General features: G+C 42.3%; 1 protein-coding gene across 1 annotated transcript in view; it reads left to right on the top strand.

The window, feature by feature from the left end:
* Positions 1-8,708: 8,708 nt before the first annotated feature.
* The window catches only part of LOC121482642 (heterogeneous nuclear ribonucleoprotein D-like), a 34,387-nt gene continuing 24,969 nt past the window's right edge, over positions 8,709-18,126 (top strand). Inside the window, exon 1 of the mRNA XM_041740478.1 lies at positions 8,709-8,839. Coding sequence (XP_041596412.1) covers positions 8,709-8,839 — 131 coding nt within the window. The remainder of the gene's footprint in view (positions 8,840-18,126) is intronic.

Here is an 18,126-nt window from a genome sequence, read left to right as displayed (position 1 = left end):
TTTCCTAATATAAGTCTGGAGGGACATAATATTTAGCCCATGCATATGAGATAAGAAGAAAATATTTAACAGAAAGCTGAGGGTGGGTTGGGGAAAGACCTGGTTTGATTTTTAATAAAATAGAATTATTGAAGGGTTTTCAACCAATAAACTAGTGCATACTTCCAAGAGTGATTTCTAAATTGTTTAAAATCTTACTATATGTAAGACACACAGGATACCATCTATTCCTCAGCATTTCATCAAAGTGGGCTTCTATCTGTCATGGGATACTGAAATTTGATAAATTATAAATGGAGGGAATATTTGATATTACCAGGACAGATTACAGATGAAATAGCATCCTTAACCTCAACTCTGTCTCAGAATGTTCTTGAACAACATATTTCAAGAGCTCTTACAGGAGTTTGCTCTCTGAAAAGAAACCGAAGTTCTTTTTTAACAAAACTATCCTTCCCAAGACAAATGATAAAACCTTTTCCCTGAATCTGAAGGATGAAAAAGGGAAAATACCTTGAAGTTATCATGGGCTACTCCAAGGTCCACCTGTGACTTTAAAATTTTCAGATTCTGGGGAATCCCTGGGTGGCTCAGTGGTTTAGGGCCTGCCTCCGGCCCAGGGCGTGATCCTGGAGTCCCGGGATCGAGTACCCACACCGGGCTCCTTGCATGGAGCCTGCTTCTCCCTCTGCCTCTCTCTCCCTGTGTCTCTCATGAATAAATAAATAAAATATTTTTAAAAATTCAGATTCTGGACATGAATATACATTTTTCCAAAGATATACAGATGGCCAAGAGACACATGAAAAGATACTCAACACCATTCATCAGGGAAATGCAAATCAAAATCAAAAGATATCACCTCACACCTGTCAGAACATCTAAAATTAACAACACAAAAACAGCAGGTATTGGTGAGGATGTGGAGAAAAAGGAGCCCTTACACACTATTGGTGAGAATGCAAACTGGTGCAGCCACTCTGGAAAACAGTATGGAGGCTTCTCAAAACGTTAAAAATAGAGCTACCCTATGATTCCGCAATCACATTACCAGGTATTTACCCAAAGAATAGGAAAAAACTCATTCAAATGGATACAACAATCACTCTGATGTTTATAGCAGTATTGTCTACAATAGCCAAATATGGAAACAGCCCAAATGTCCATCAACTTATGAATCGATAAAGATTTGGTATATAAACAATGGAATTATTACTCAGCCATCAAAAAGAATGAAATCTTGCCATTTGCAAGGACATGGATGGAGCTAGAATATTATGCTAAGCGAAATACGTCAGTCAGAGAAAGACAAATACCTATAATTTCACTCATATGTGGAATTTAAGAAACAAAACAAATGAGCAAAGGGGGGAAAAATAGAGAGACAAACCAAGAAACAGACTCTTACCTATAGAGAACAAACTGATGGTTACCAGAAGGAAGGCGGGGTGGGATGGATCAAACAACCGATGACATAAGGAGTACATCTATTATGATGAACACTGAGTGACATATGGAAGTGCTGAATCGCTATATTATACACTTAAAACTAATATAATGCTGTATGTTACCTGGAATTGAAGTAAAACCTTAAATTTTTTTCATATTCTATTCCACTTTGATTTACAAGATTTTGTCATTTTATCATCCCATCTCCCTCCACTCTAGGGGAATTGCTCAGGAAAAATGTTAGGATGCCAGGAAGCTCTAGATGAATTAGAGAATTCAATGCTCTCCCTCCTCCTGGTGGTGGTATGTGGGATTTCTAGTGCTTTTACAAGTCTAAAGATCAAGTCTCTTGGGTTTTCCAAGTCAGAAGGCAGAGGGTAGAAAACAAATGAGAGACCACCTAAAAGGAGAGTAGGAGCCATCAACCACAAAAAAGTTTTCTGAGTAGTGAGCCAAAGCTCAAAAAAAAAAAGATCTGAGACTTAAGAAGAAGAATCCCATAAATGCTGCATGTGTAAGAAGCCACTGTCTTTTAGGACCATATTTTAACTAAATGAAAGATTACACTTAATAGCTAAGAAAAGCGGGATCCTTGGGTGGCTCAGCGGTTTGGTGCTGACTTCGGCCCGGGGCATGATCCTGGAGTCCTGGGATCAAGTCCCGCATCGGGCTCCCTGCGTGGAGCCTGCTGCTCCCTCTGCCTGTCTCTCTGCCTCCCTCTCTGTCTGTCTCTCATGAATAAATAAATAAAATCTTTTAAAAAATAGCTAAGAAAAGATACCTATCAAGTGTTCTCTAATAAGCATCTCAGAAAGTCTTATTTCCCCAAGTATATGGAAGTCGTAATATAGCAGTCATTAGCAAGTTTGCTTTGTTAAATAAGAGCTATTTATTAAAAACCTCCCTTACACCGAGCAAAAAATCTACTTTCCCTATAATTTTTATGTATTACCTCTAGCTCAGCCCTTAAGTACAAAAGAGAGCAATCCAAGTCCCACTTCCGTGACAGTCATGTGATGCTCACATTTTTTAAGATACTTCTCATCTCCATTAAGTCTCCTCTCTGTGGGTGAAATCTTAATTCTTTGGGCCGGTTTTTTTTGGGGGGGCGGGGTATAATATGGATGGTCTATAGACGCTATATGTCATTGTGATTCTGTCCCATAAGGAATTCTTTAAAAATTAAGACCTGAGGGACACCTGGGTGGCTCAGCGGTTGAGCGTCTGCCTTTGGCTCAGGGCGTGATCCCAGAGTCCCGGGTCAGAGTCCCAGGATCGAGAGGCCACTCGGGCTCCCTGCATGGAGCCTGCTTCTCCCTCTGCCTGTATCTCTGCCTCTGTCTCTGTGTGTGTGTGTTTCTCACAAATAAATAAATAAAATCTTTGAAAAGAAGTATTAAGACTTGGGGCCCCTGGATGGCTCAGTGGTTGAACAACTGCCTTTGGCTCAGGTTGTGACCCCGGGGTCCCAGGATCGAGTCCCATATCAGATTCCCTGTGGAGAGCCTCCTTCTCCCTCTGCCTATGTCTCTGCCTCTCTCTCTCTCTGTATCTCACGTAAATAAATAGATAAAACCTTAAAAAAAAGAAAAAAGAAAAATTAACACTCGTGTTAAAAGTTTTTCTGCTAGTATTTTAATTTAAAAAGGACACATGGACATTTTGATTTGTGCCTCAAGCTTTATGAATCATATGACTTATAACTCTCTTCTACTACTTGGTTGCAGATTACTGCTTGAAAATGACAGGGTGCAGGGCGCCTGGGTGGCTCAGTCAGCCGAGGATCAGACTTTTGATTTTGGCTCAGGTCATGATCTCAGGGTCATGAGATGGAGCCCCATGATGGGGTAGTATAAAAACACTGCAATACTGAAACAAAAACTACAGTCTCAAAGTGACAGCTTTCTGATGTCACCTAACCTTCTCACCACAAATCAATGCCCTAAACGTTCATTATTAAAGATCAGTTGGTTCTCAAACTTATTAAAAAAAAAAAAAAGCCAACCTTTTCTTCAAACAGAAACAATACAGTATGGTAGCAAAGAGTACAGCCTGGGCTTACATGCCAATTCAACCACTTACTCATTATTTAGTCTTGAGCAAGGTACTTGTCTGTGCCCTAACTTCTGTAAAATGAGGATAATGTCTACTTCACAGGTTATCTTGAGGCTTAAATGAAATAATATTTAGTGTTGAGAACAATGTCAGGCACAAAGTACTTACTATGTAAGTGTCTGCTATTTTTATAATTCCAACAAATTTTTACCAGGAAGTTAAATGTATGCATCAAAGATATAAAAGTGGCCCTGCTCTATTTGAATAAAACATGCTCTAGTCCTAACTATACCACAAACCACCCCACGCCTTATTCCATTCAGGTTCAGAGCACCACAAATTAAAACCTACACTAAGTGATTTTACCTCTTGGAGTTCAAGAACGGTGTTCACCAGAAACTTCATGTCCAACGTAAAATATCTACTACTAATACCCCAGAATGAGTTAATTCATCTTGGAAGGATCAGTCACCTTGGAAAGTACAGAGTAAGACTCTGAAAAGATGACAGAGAACAAAGAGTTTTGTTCGTTTCCTTGTTTAATAAGGGAGAAAACATCTGGGGCATGGCCAACCAGCCACACAGAACAAGTCTGGGGAGAATCACTATGGGGAAATAATGCTGTGGCTGATGGTGGTGACAGCTATGATCACTGAGGGTTGACAACATGTCAAGCAAAAGTACTGTACATATATTAACTTGTTAAGCCCCACAACAAACCTGGGAGGTAGAAGCTGTTATCCCCGTTTCACAGACACAAGAGGCACAAGGCACAAGGAGGTTAAATAACAGGCCCAAATTGAGATAGTTAGTTAAAGGCTGAGCTAAAATTCAAACTCAGACAATCCTAGTCATGCATCAACCCCATGTTAGTGGAAGTCTTAACGGAAAACAAGGCAAGAGGGGACACAAATCCTTGAGAACACCCAACCACTCCCACTAACACCCTGAGCTCACATAACAAAATCCTAAGAATGTAAACCCTGGAGACAGAACTATGTTCAAATCTTTGTTCCATCTCTTATAAGCTGTGTGGTCTTGAGCAAGAAACTGATTATCTCTGAGCATCAAATTATTCAACGTTGTCTTGAGGTGTAGAGATCATGCCTACAAACAACCTGCCACCCTTGCACATAGCAAGAAGCTTTCAGCAAGTGGTAGCACTATTGTTGAAGTTCTTTTTATTTTCAAAATATGGTATCCATTGTTCCTGTCCCCCATCCCAGCTTAGAAATTCACATCGTTCCCAGAGGACAGAAGAGGACAAGGATAGAGTAAGTAATTCGCACAGAACTGACAGCAGGTCAGCCCAAGGCAGGAACTCAAATCCAAAATTTCCCAGCGTCCAGCTCGATCATTGGCAACTGTGAGCCTCCTCTGCCAAATTCTTCGGTTGTTCCTCCTCTTCTTAAGTCTGCCTTCCTCAACCAAGGAAGAAAGCAAGCACTTGTAACCAATGTCAGATGAAAATCAGACAGATTTCCTGAGTGACAGGATGATCCTCTCGCATTTTCTGGGGGAGAATGGTTCCTGACAACCAACTGGCAGAGAAAAAGGTGACAGCAAGCCACTTAAGTGCAAGTATCAGTGGGCGGGGAAATGTCAGAAACAAAGAAAACTCTTTAAAATATTAAATGCAAACTCATTTACTGGTGGCCGCAGATAAGATGGAATAGTTTACCATCGACAGGAACTGTGACAGTGATGAATGAAACCATTCTGGAACTGTGAAGGAAAGTAGCCACGGAGAAGGGGGGCAGGCATCTGAGGGGGAGCGGGAGGATGCTGTGGGTGGGGGGAACCAGAAGAGAACGAGAACTAGTTATGTGTGGGCTGAGGCATTTTCAGTGGCAGAACAAAAAATATAGAAATAATGTTGCTGCTGGTACTTAAAAAGCCCAAGCAGGCATCAACTCCCACCCACCCCTAGTCCCCCACACTCTAGAATCAAGAAAGCTGTGGTTTCACAGGAACGCAGAGGGGGAAGGGGGAGACGGATCAGATGCACTTTGACAAATGAAATCAAACAGGGTCAGTCATCAAACCCCAAAAGGAGGAAAGAAGATCCCATGGCAGGGCCAGTATAACGGATGATGTAATCAGCGATTGCACCACCAGCTATCATCCCTCAGCACTTAGGAAGGACTATTATCCAGGGACTAGGGAAGTTTGAAAGTCATTGTTCCAAGTTCTTTTCACTCCCCAGTTAAAGACAACATGCTGCCAGAAATAAAGCAAGCCTGAGTCAGAGTTGGAATTGAAAGAAAGTGTTGGAAATGGAAGGCGAGTTATGGAAATGGGTTTCTCATAAATGAAAATAAAGAATTTGGACTTGCTGCAATTCTCTAAAAGCTACCGAGAAGACGGAGAACTTTGCACACTTCATTTTTAAGGACTTGACTATTTTAGTGAATATGAGCGTGTGTTTTAGGTTCACTTTTCCCTTCATTCCTCAACATAGCTTTGGCATTTGTGTTTCTCAAGCAAAGCTACATCATGTCCTCTGAAATCGTTCCATTCACCCTGCAAGCATTTATCATGCTCCTACTGGATGACAAGCATTGCGTCAGATGCTAGAGGAGTGGTATGTAAAGAATAACCTGCAGCCTCTGCCCTAAGGACTTTAGAGACTAGTTGAGGACACAACATCAACAGGCATGAAGCAGGTAAATCTCAAATCCAAATTCAAGGGCAAAGTCATCACCAATTCAAGAGCAAGCTGACACACAAAAGGCCCCACGACTAAAAGGGAAAAGGAAGGAACAACCAGAAAAGGAAGGCAAACTCTGAAAACCAAGAAAGTCTTCACTGACTGCAAGGGTCCTGGAACATATATGAGGAGAGGAGAGCCTTGAGGAATGATCAGATTTGTACCGGGACAAAGAAGAAAGACCATTCCAGAATTAGGAAGATCCTTCTACCAAAGTTACTCTTCTTCAACCCAAAAATTTGACAAACTAAAAGAAAAAAATCCAAAAGGCCAAGTTTTCTAGACTTTTCAAAACTCCTTTTAATAGCCTTGATCTACCTTTGTGCTACCTTATGACCTCCCTTTTAAATTCAAAACTCAATTCCTTAGCTTTTAATCTTTACTTATTTGAGTAGTCCTCAAGCCTGAGCATTCACCCGAAGCACCTAGGGAGCTGATTCAACAAGTAGATACCTGGTCTCTGATTCAGGCAATCTAGGGCAGGGCCCTACACCTGCATTTTTAACCAGATTCCTCCTTTGGTGAATTCTATTACAGGTTGGTCAAAGAAAGCCACTCTTTGATAAACACTAGGGCTACTCCAACCAGAAACATACCCCATAACGTAAGCCTTATAAATTGCACCAGGCCAGAAGGAACTCAGGAGAATAAAAATACAGATATTTCATGTGATCCCACATCCTTCTCACCACCACCCCGAACCTCCAGCTGTTCTATTGCATGGGATACAAAAAAACTGAGTCAAAAAAGTGGGGGGAAAAAATCAAAACAACACACACACATACACACTCACAAAATAAAAAAGGGTATCAAACTGACTTGTCCCAGGTTTAACTCAAAATCTATCAAGTTCAAATAGGTCCAATGTCCAACAGAAAAATGTACCCACCCATGCCACCTAGGCTAGCTGTCTTACCCTGAGCAGTGACCTCAGGGCTATCAATCTAGTAACAACTAATAAAATAAAAATATCGTCCTAAGTCTCTAAAATCTAATGTAGCACACACATCTTGATTAGCAGAAACCATGAATCCATTTCTACCTCCCGTGAGGTTAGAGAAACTAGCTCAGTACTTAACCCATACTCCCTAAGCTGCCCAAATAATCCTTGCACACAGCTCTGAACAAGGTATGGATGACTATAAAACCTGCCACTGACAACCCATTGTCTACAGAATAAAATGCCAACCTCTTAACTGGCAGTCAAACGACTCCTTCATCTTATCCCCATCTACTTCCATTTCCACATCCTCTATTCCTATATTACCAGACTATCCCCATTGTACAGACCTATGATGGACTTTTACACCTCAATTGTGATTCAACCTGCAAGTCCTCCTAGCACATTGCCCACGATTCCTGCCCTCTCTCCCCACCTTCAGATGCCTCCATCGAAATATCCCCAGCCCCTAGCCAAAAGTAATCACCCTCTCACAAGTGCCTCCACCACATTTGGCAACTTCTTATTGCACTTAGTACATTCGGCCTACTTTATACATAATCCTCTAGCTCATGCCTCTCTTCATTTTTGAGCTCCTTGAAGTCAAGTGCCATGTCTTATCCCCCATGACACCCAATGCAGAGAGACTTACTAGAGTCGTGAATTCTTTTCTGCTGGTACAGAAGGGGTTAAATACAGACTGCTATAACTGACAGATGGTCTGAGAAAGTCTTTTCCATCAGTAGAACTGGCATTTCTCCAATAAGGACAGACTGGATCTTGCTACTTAAAGCGCATGTTCCTACAGATACTATAAGATAGGATTCCTTCATTTTTTTAAATTGTTCGGTATGAATCATTTAAAATTTCTGAGAAATGATAATGTGATGAGAGCAGCCAAGTTTGATGGTCCATCCATCTACCCTTCAACTTCTCTTGCACTAGCTCCTATTTAAGACTTAGTAAAGATAGCACCCTGGGATTTGAAGCACAAGACAACCAATCTTGGTTGAACTTATCAAAGCGTTGCCTCCATGCTGATTTAGGCATAATGCAAAAAGAGGAAACCCACGTAAATCAGCAGGATTGGCCAGAAGCCTCTCAGAGCCTCTCCCATATTAGAGCCCTCTAAGGAAACCCACACAAGTTGAGGACAGTCTTTCTCCTCAAGGACCTCACACTCTAGCTAGAGCCCCAGAATCAAGATGCCCATATTTTGTTCTTCTGAAAGACAAATTGAGTATTCACAGATCACTATGGTGATCAGAGTTCACTGAATTGAGGGTTGACCCTAAACCTGGGTGAAAGGGATAGCTACCTACACTATGTGCTCCACAGGCTAAGGCAAATATCTCTACATCAGCCCGCCTTACGACCTGAAATTCCATTGTTCCCTAAAGGGAAGGCATGAAAAATACCCATTTAAATTGCCAACACTTCAACATTTCATATCCATAGCCAGGAGTCCAATGGATAATTGCGTGGACAGTTTTTCACAAGTATTTAAGCCAGTGAGAAAGCAGGCATCTGCTGAACAAGAAGGAAGCCCGAACCATGGCTACCTCTGACGGGTACATAAGACCACTGCCTTGGCCCTCTCTGTACCGCTCACCGCCATCTGAAATACTGAATGCCTTTAGTTCCATTTTCCAAGAAGCTTTTGGTCTAGTGGGGAAAACAGACACGTAAATAAATAATTTCTTTATTTTTAAAGGGTTTATTTATTTATTTGACACAGAGAGAGAGCACGAGCAGGGAAGCAGCAGACGGAGAGGGAGAAGCAGGTTCCCCGTTGAACAGAGAGCCCGATGCAGGGCTCAATCCCAGGACCCCGGAATCATGACCTGAGCAGAAAGCAGATACGTAACCAACTGAGCCACTCAGGCGCCCCCAAGTAATTTCAATATAATGGACTAAGTCCTAAGACAGAAGTATACACAGGAGCCATGGAACTCAGAGCAGAAACATAAACCCACAGGAAGGGTTTGGCAAATGCTTCTTAGAGGAGGTGATTATCTGAGCTGTGTCTTGGAAGTAGGAACAGGAATTAGCAAAGAAAGGAGGAAACTGGGGCAGCCCAGGTGGCTCAGCGGTTTAGGGCCTGCCTTTGCCCCAGGGCGTGATCCTGGAGTCCCAGGATTGAGTACCACATCGGGCTCCCTGTGTGGAGCCTGCTTCTCCCTCTGCCTCTCTCTCTCTCTCTCTCTGTCTCTTGTGAATAAATAAATAAAATCTTTTTTAAAAAAAGAAAAAAAAAGAAAGGAGGAAACTGTGTCCCATGCAGAAGGAGGTGTATAGGCAAGGACATGGGGCAGCCTCTTGTGTGTATAAGAGTGTGGCAGGGGAGGAGAGGCAGAAAGATCTGAGGGCCATTCAATATTACTGTAGCATTGAGTGTGACACAGAAAGTAGGTAGAGGTGAGAGATGGTGGTAAGAATCAGATTGTGAAGCGCCTTGTACCTCATGTCAGGGAGCTTGAGCTTGATGTTCAGCTTAATAGGCAACACTGAAGGATTTTAAGAAAAGGAATGAGACAATCAGATTCATGCTTAGGAAAATCAGTGGTGGCTGTGTGAAGAATGGATTAAAGAGAGGCAGGACCAGTGGGAGCAAACACAATAAACAAGACTGGCTCAGTTTAAGCTCAGATACTGGCCCATCCACCTCTCTCCTCTTCATCTCCCTTTGCACACACTTCCCTTCTTCCTCTCCTCTCCTCTGTCTTCAAACCAGGGTCTCGAGCCTGCCCTTGGTCCTTGGTAGAAATGCAGGTGGCTCTGCAGGCTGGAGGGAGAACTTCCCAATACTGTATCTTTCTTCATGGAAAATATTCAACCAACTTGGCATCTAGATGCCAACCAAAGTGACAGGGAGAGCTAAAGAGGGGAACAACAAAATTACCCACTCCCTAGGATGCTGCTCTTACTTGAAAATCTCCCAAAGACCCTCCTTGGATTCCTCCTTCATTCAGTGTGTCAAAAATAATTCAAGTTTGAATAACCTCCACTATTTGACTAGAGTAACAGAAAAGTTTAGAAGTGAGGCAAATCAAGCTCTTTGTTCGTTTAGCAAAGAAGCTCTATTTTCATTTCCCCCTGTATCTTGCAAAGCCCTGATAATGATTTGATTTTTCCCTTAATTATGCCTTACTGTGTCCCTTTTTGCCCCAACAGGCTACCTACGAGCCACTCACCATTTAACCTGAGCACTGTCTCATAACTGATATATGACTTTTAACTGCAAAATATCTGAGAAAAGTAGCCCGGGCTGAAGGTTAACTTCAGTCTGAGCGATACCACCACCCAATGGTGATTGATAAGAGAATCTTAAAGTGAACTTGATCTTAGCCTAGGTCAGCTCTGCTTGGCTGGAGGCATTGCCAGTTCACATCCAGTAAGAAGCCCCAGTAGCTTTCCTTGAGGCAGACCAAACTTAATACAGTGTTATCCCAAATAAAATGAGCCATCGGCACAGGGCCGCCGCTACACGCAGAGAAACATTAGGTTTGTTTAAGAACATTCTTTCATCTTCATCAGTCCTTAGAGATGGAATCTATTACATTGGGCACACTAGATATATTTTACCAGGATTGTATTAGTAGTGGGAACAGCAAAAGCTATGAAGCAGAGTGGTTACCTGGACTCCAGTGAAGATAAAAAGTCAATTCCAAACGATCTATGGATAAGTTGCTGAAGCCCAAAGCCCGGTCTTTACTCCCACTAGTTTTACTTTAAAGATTTTATTTATTCGACAGAGAGAGAGAGCATAAGCAGGGGGAGCAACAGGCAGAAGGAGAGGGAGAAGCAAGCTCTCCACTGAGAAAGGAACCCAATGCAGGGCTCAAAAGCAGGACTCTGAGATCAGAACCTGAGCTGAAGGCAGGCGCTTAACCGACTGAGCCACCCTGGCACCCCCCCCCATGAGTATTTAATTAGTATTTCCTGGGTACCCAGCTTTGTGTCAGGCAAAAGTCCACTTGTGCCCTCAGGTGATTACAATCTAGCTGATTGAGAGCCACACCATAAAAAAAACTAGAACTCACCTGGTAACCACCTCAAAAGTGCTAAGCAGGGGCGCCTGGGTGGCTCAGTCAGTTAAGCATCTGCCTCCAACCCAGGTCATGATCCCAGGGCCCTGGGATGGAAACCCCCTCCCCGTGTAGGGCTTCTTGCCAAATTGGGAGTCTGCTTCTCTCCGCCCCTCTCTCTGGCTCCTGCTCACTGGCTTGCTTGCTCTCTCAAATAAAGAAATAAAATCTTTAAAAAAAAGAAGAAAAGGAAAGAGAAAGAGAGAAAGAAAGAAAGAAAGAAGAAAAAGAAAGAAAGAAAGAAAGAAAGAAAGAAAGAAAGAAAGAAAGAAAGAAAGAAAGAAAGAAAGAAAGAAAGAAAGAAAGAAAGAAAAAGGAAGGAAGGAAGAAGAAAGAAAGAAAGAAAGAAAGAAAACAACAAATCCAGGCAATTTTTTTAAAAGTGCCAAGTAATGTGACATCAAAGCAGGCGACATGAGAGATGTTCAAGAAAAGGTCTTCAAAGGTATGATGGATTAAGAAAGATTGGCGAGGTTTCAGGGGAGGACAAGTAACTTATCCAAAACCTACCATTTATTGAATGTTTACCATGTTTCAGGCACTATGCCTTCACATTATTTCTACTGTGCAGGTATCAGTTTTATCCTCCATTTTTTTTTAAAGATTTTATTTATTTATTCATGTGAGACACAGAGAGAGAGAGAGAGGCAGAGACACAGGCAGAGGGAGAAGCAGGCTCCATGCAGGGAGCCCGATCCTGGACTCAATCCTGGGTCTCCAGGATCACACCCTGGGCCGAAGGCAGACGCTCAACCACTGAGCCACCCAGGCGTACCTATCCTTCATTTTACAGATGAAGATCTGAGGATCAGAGGGCTTCCATTACTTGCCCAAGCTCACATAAGGTGCAATGTAGTGGGACCAAAAGTCAAAAAACCAAATTAGCCTGAATCTAGAGCCCATGCTCTTAACTACACTCTTTTTTTTTTTCTTTTAAGATTTTATTTAGGGGATCCCTGGGTGGCTTAGCGGTTTAGTGCCTGCCTTTGGCCCAGGGCATGATCCTGGAGTCCTGGGATCCAGTCCCACATGGGGATCCCTGCATGGAGCCTGCTTCTCCCTATGCCTGTATCTCTGCCTCTCTCTCTGAGTGTGTGTCTCTCATGAATAAATAAAATCTTTAAAAATATATAAAAATAAAAAAATTTTTTTAAGATTTTATTTATTTGAGACAGCCTGAGCAGAGATGGGTGGTGAGGAGAGGGAGAGGGACAAGTAGACTCTGCGCTGAGCACAGGGAAACCAACGTGGATCTCGATCCCATGACCCTGAGATCATGACTTGAGCCGAAACCAAGAGTCAGACACCTCACCGACTGAGTCCTCCAGGACTCATTCTTGCCTAAACTACATTCTTAACTGTAGCCTTAACTATATTCTTGCCTCCAACATGACCCTATAGCCTGTGGCAAGATGGCTGAGCTAAATGGAAAGATTGAGTTGGAAAAGACCTGGAAGGGGAGTCACACACTGGGTGTCTCTCTCTCCACTGATATTAAGGGTTCATGCAAATTGGACTCTAAAGAGTCCTTGGGGGAATCCCTGGGTGGTACAGCGGTTTAGCGCCTGCCTTTGGCCCAGGGTGCAATCCTGGAGACCCAGGATCGGATCCCACGTCGGGCTCCCGGTGCATGGAGCCTGCTTCTCCCTCTGCCTATCTCTGCCTCTCTCTCTCACTGTGTGCCTATCATAAATAAATAAAAATAAAAATAAAATAAATAAAAAAATAAAGAGTCCTTGGGCTTTTTTTCCCCTCCGAGCACATAGATTCCACTATTTGCCAGTAGAATGGAAAGCCAGGAATCTCTCTCCCAATTTTGATAGTTAGTACAAGTTTCAAACAAATCTAAGTTCAAAACAAATCTAAGAATTTTTAGTTCAAGCAACAATTCTGTTTCTATGGAAACATGTAAGGGCATCTGTAGGAACTACAGCACAGGCAGGCTTCACCTCCACCCTATGAGCTGCAAAGCTCTTTTTCCCTTTAAAATAAAGGAACCCTGTGTAAACAAGCCCTTCTGGCTGGGCAGCTTGTGGGTTGTTGGGAAGGAAGGGATTTAATAATAATGGAATTATAAGAACAGCTTGAATTCAACAGAGTTCCAGGCCCTTTGAGCTATTTAACTCAGGCCACTCCTTTGACATATCAGGTTTCTGTGGTGCATAAATATTAGACCCCTCAATCTCTAGAAAAACCATGAGATGTAATTATTTGGTGGACAGTAAAGGGCTAATTCTCTGCCTGAGCTGAATCATCTGCAAACTTGTATGACAGAGCCAAACCTCGGGACACCTGGGTGGCTCAGCGGTTAAGCGCCTGCCTTCAGCTCAGGCTGTGATCCTGGGGTCCTGGGATCAAGTCCCTCATCGGGCTCCCCACAGGGAGCCTGCTTCTCCCTCTGCCTGTGTCTCTGCCTTTCTCTGTGTCTCTCATGAATAAATAGTCTTAAAAAAAAAAAAAAGAGCCAAACCTCAATCAACCAGAATCTAATTAAGCAGAATCCTCAGCTCACTGTACCCACCTTTTGCAGAGAAACAGTGCCCATGATAAGAAACAAAACTACCACATAAACTGAGTACAAAATGGGTGTGTCAGGAGGGGTAATCTGTATAGGTGTGTGATTTAGGGCAACTTCTTTACACTCTCTGGTCCTCTAGTTCTTCAGTCTAGGTAGTGGTGTTAGCAGGGTTGACATAACCGATATAGGGTACTTCACACAGCACCTGAACTTAGTAAGAACTCAAATCTTAGCATATATTTCTACTCTATAAAGTCATCCAAAACCATCTTCCAGAGAACATTTTGGGGTGAGTCCCCATCCATCCCTCTCCTATTTCATCCCCATTTCCCAGAATAGACAATGATCGCTGATAGTGCAAACAAAAAGAATTTGTGATGTTACTTTCTGAAGCAGGGAAGAGAACCTAAAAATTTCTTCATACCTGGTAAGAAGTAAAGATAATATTCAGGTTCCATTTGCCTTCATACTTTTAATCTCACTGCCCCTCATTCCTCGAAAATGAACTGATCTTTAGCCCATGTGTGATGCAGACCCCACATTTAGCATCAACTGACCTCATATTACCATTGAATAACCCAGTCTCTATAACGGTGTGTTTGTCTCAGGCACAATGCAGAAATGGATAGGTCTGTGAAGTTCTCTAAGTACAGCATCATGCCCAATTAGGCACTTAATTGAGCACCACTTGCTGATGATGATAATGATCATTATTATCCCCACTACCAGCCTGAGGCAAAATTGTTGAAAAGACAAGTTGTTTTCCTAGCCTCAAACACCCAAGGGGCACTTTTTTCCCTAGTGTTTCCTCCATTCCTTTTTCTCCCTCAGGTGGCCAGTGCCCAAAACCTTCTCCCACACCCATTACGCTGAGTTAGAGAGGACCAGTGACAGTTAAGAGGATTCAAAGAGATGGAATGAAGAGTCTTCAGATGAGTTTACAACATCACTAAAAGTATTACAGGAGACAGTAAAAAGACAAAAAGATCTAGGGGAACCTAGGATCTCCTACAACTTAGGCATGTGCTTGCTCCTCCAAAGTCAACAGAAACCAGCCTCAAAAACTGACGCACATGGGTAGCCCAGGTGGCTCAGCGGCTCAGCGGTTTAGTGCCACCTTCAGCCCAGGGCCTGATCCTGGAGACCTGAGATCAAGTCCCACGTCAGGCTCCCTGCGTGGAGCCTGCTTCTCCCTCTGCCTATGTTTCTGCCTGTGTGTGTGTGTGTGTGTGTGTGTGTGTCTCATGAGTTAAAAAAAAAAAAAAAAAAAACACCAACCTGAAGCACAGAGCTACAGAATAGACTCAGATTTTCTCAATGAGTCGATGTTACCAAGAAAGTCTGGGAAAATTAAACCAATATGTAGATGATGGCAACTGTTTACCTGATGTCATATAAGGAATGCCAAAATATCTATCCCAGTGGTCATTGAGGACAATCTCAAATGATAAATTATATAAGTAATATGTTAAATCATTCAGAGCCATGAAAACCACAGTTCCGATTTTTCGATGGGCTCCCAAGCAAACAAAATACCTCACAAGTGAAGGGTTATCAGGAATGGTCTGAAGTTAAGATCACAATTTGTGGGGGAGGTCCTAGGCTTGCTTGCCTTCCTTTTTCCTTCCTACTCCTTGTAGCCATGGGGAGAACAGGGCGAGACAACCACAAAAGAGGACTACTTCCTTTTGCTTCGGACCAACCGTGCCCTGGACTCAGGTCTCCTTTCTCAAATTAATGGTCTGCCCACATGCTTTCATTCTTTACAAATGCCCCAAATCCACTTAACACAGTTAAAAATCTCCAGCTGAGTTTCCATCAGCACTCTCTGTGGAAAGAAGATACCAAATGAAAGTGAAACTGTGCATGTCTGGCCCCATGAAGGGTGAAATATTTGGATAATATATTGGACACTTCAAATACCTTCCATTTTCTGCTGAGCCAGCTGACTTGCTGGGAACTTGTTCTTTGAGAAGTAAAAAGTTAAGTGCTCTATTCCAAATCCTCAGTAGGGCAGTGAGCCTGACAGAGCATCAACTAGAGGAACCCAATTAGCGTAGTTTTTACCATGACAACGAGTGCATCTTCCTAAGAAATCAGTGGGGTTCACACCGTGAAGGGAAGGAAGGGAGACTGTCAGGAGAATGTGCTGACTTTGAAAGACCCCTTTTTGAAATGAGCCAAAATTATTCAGTTCCTCAAAATGCCTAGAAATGGAGATTATTCCTGTCAATGCTATGACATTTGTTTAGCTCACATATGCATAGTTTCTGGATGGTGGAAAGCATCAGCAAGAGCAAGAGTCTGAGAAAGTGCCCCACATACATGCATGGTTTATAAACCACCTGGAGTGGTGGCATTACAGCAGGAAAGATCCAAACACAGCTTTCTGCAAGTATCACTCAGTTGAAGAGATGCAGACATCACTGAAATTTTAAAACATGAATTAGAAGGTATTTTCATTCATTCATGAACTACCAGCACTGCTAAATAAATTTCCCCATCTCAAATGCTCTCCTCTCCCCTCGCCTACATCAATCCAAAACTCAAATTCCTATGCCATGAAGCTTTCTCCAATATCATCCCAGGCTCCACTAATCTTTTCTTTCAGAACCTATTTTAGATAAGGAGTCCACACCCCATACCTGAATATTAGAGTCTACATTATTTTATAATACTATTTAGTGTATTTATGTCATATTCCCCATTGTGACCAGTTTCTTCAAGGGCATGCTACTTCTGTACCCTCAAAGCACCACATAATATTAGGTGAGAGAAATGCCTAATAAGAATGTACGTGGTGCTTGATTACTAAGAGAACTCATGCACCTGAGTCTAATTTAAGGCTGACTACATGACCTTGAACTTAGTGCCTCTAGTGCTGCAGCAGAAAATAAGACTGCCCTTCGATGTGCTCCACAGAAAATGAAGGGGATGGAACACTAGTTGGTAAGAATCTGCTACCACTGTGGATTTCCTTACTGCACATTGCTTGGATTAAGAAGAAGAAAAGGATGACTCATCACTTGCAGTCCAGTCTCAGTAGGTATTTATAGCCAACTCTAGAAATAATGTTCTCACAACTGCATGCCTTAATTCTATCCTTCCTTCAAGGCTCAGCTTGGCTGTTACTTCCTCCATGATTCCTTCCTTGTTTCTTCATCCAGGACTCTTACACTCTTCTGAAGTTACCAGAGGATTTTATCTTTCCTCCCTTCATGACATCGGACGTTCTGCCTCATGTTGTTGCTATCTATATTCTTGTTTCCTCTCCCTAGTAGACAGACACATGACATGATACGTACATGATACTAGTAATAGCTAACACTTACTGCATATATACTATTAGCTAAGTGTCGGTGAAGTACTTTATGTACATCATTTGATTTAATACTCCTAGCAATCGTGTTGAAGTAAATATTATTCACATTATCTCAATTTTACAAAGGAGAAACTAGGCTTGAAAATATTAATTTGTCCCAGATCATACAACTAGTAGGTGTCATATGTAGAATCTGATTTCAGTCAGCAGTGTTTAAAAAATATACTATCATGACTCTTAATAAATGGTGAGTGAGACCTTCCCCTAGGGGTGCCTGGGTGGATGAGTTGGTTAAGGGTTGGCCTTTGGCTCAGGTCAAGATCCCAGGGTCCTGGGATCAAGCCACAGCATCGGACTCCTTGCTCAGCAGGGAGTTTGCTTCTCCCTCTCCCTCTGCCCTTCCCCACTCCTACTAGTGCTCTCCCTCTTGCTCACTCTCTCTCTCTCAAATAAATAAATAATCTTTTTTAAAAAATGGTGAAGGAACAGTGCTCACTTCAGCAGCACATATACTAAAAAAAATGGTGAAAGAACAAAGAAATGTAATGAATTAAAATATAGAACTGTCTTACCTAAAACAGGCTTTCCAGCTATGTACTCTCCTTTAGGCTAAGACCGATCAAGGGTCTGGTACCACCTACTAGTAAAAGAAAATCAGGCCCAAAGTAAAAGCAAGAGATCAAATAATAGTGTTTTAATGTCACCTGTTAATCACCCAAGGAGACACTGGGTTATGTTCTCAGCAGCTCCTTAATCCACATACTACCCAAAGTTCCCATCTGAAAATTTTGTATAACTGCCCACCAAGAATACATTGGAATTTTCGAACTACCCTCACTCTTCAGGCTGGGTAGTCAAGTTCTGGGCAAAGTGAGTCCACAAAGATCAGCTAAAATTTCATCATTTTTCATAAAACTACAGAATACAATCCTACCAGCAGTGTTTAACTCTAGAGTCAGCATAAGATGAGCCCTGCTTGTACATATGCCATACTCAGTCTTGATATCAAATAGTAGCATTTTCATTGACTCAATCAAAAGTAGT

Source organism: Vulpes lagopus, chromosome X, assembly GCF_018345385.1.
Source record: "Vulpes lagopus strain Blue_001 chromosome X, ASM1834538v1, whole genome shotgun sequence".
NCBI classification, from domain to species: Eukaryota; Metazoa; Chordata; class Mammalia; order Carnivora; family Canidae; genus Vulpes; species Vulpes lagopus.
Note: the sequence above shows the minus strand (reverse complement) of the source record. Positions and strands in the feature narration are given on the sequence as shown.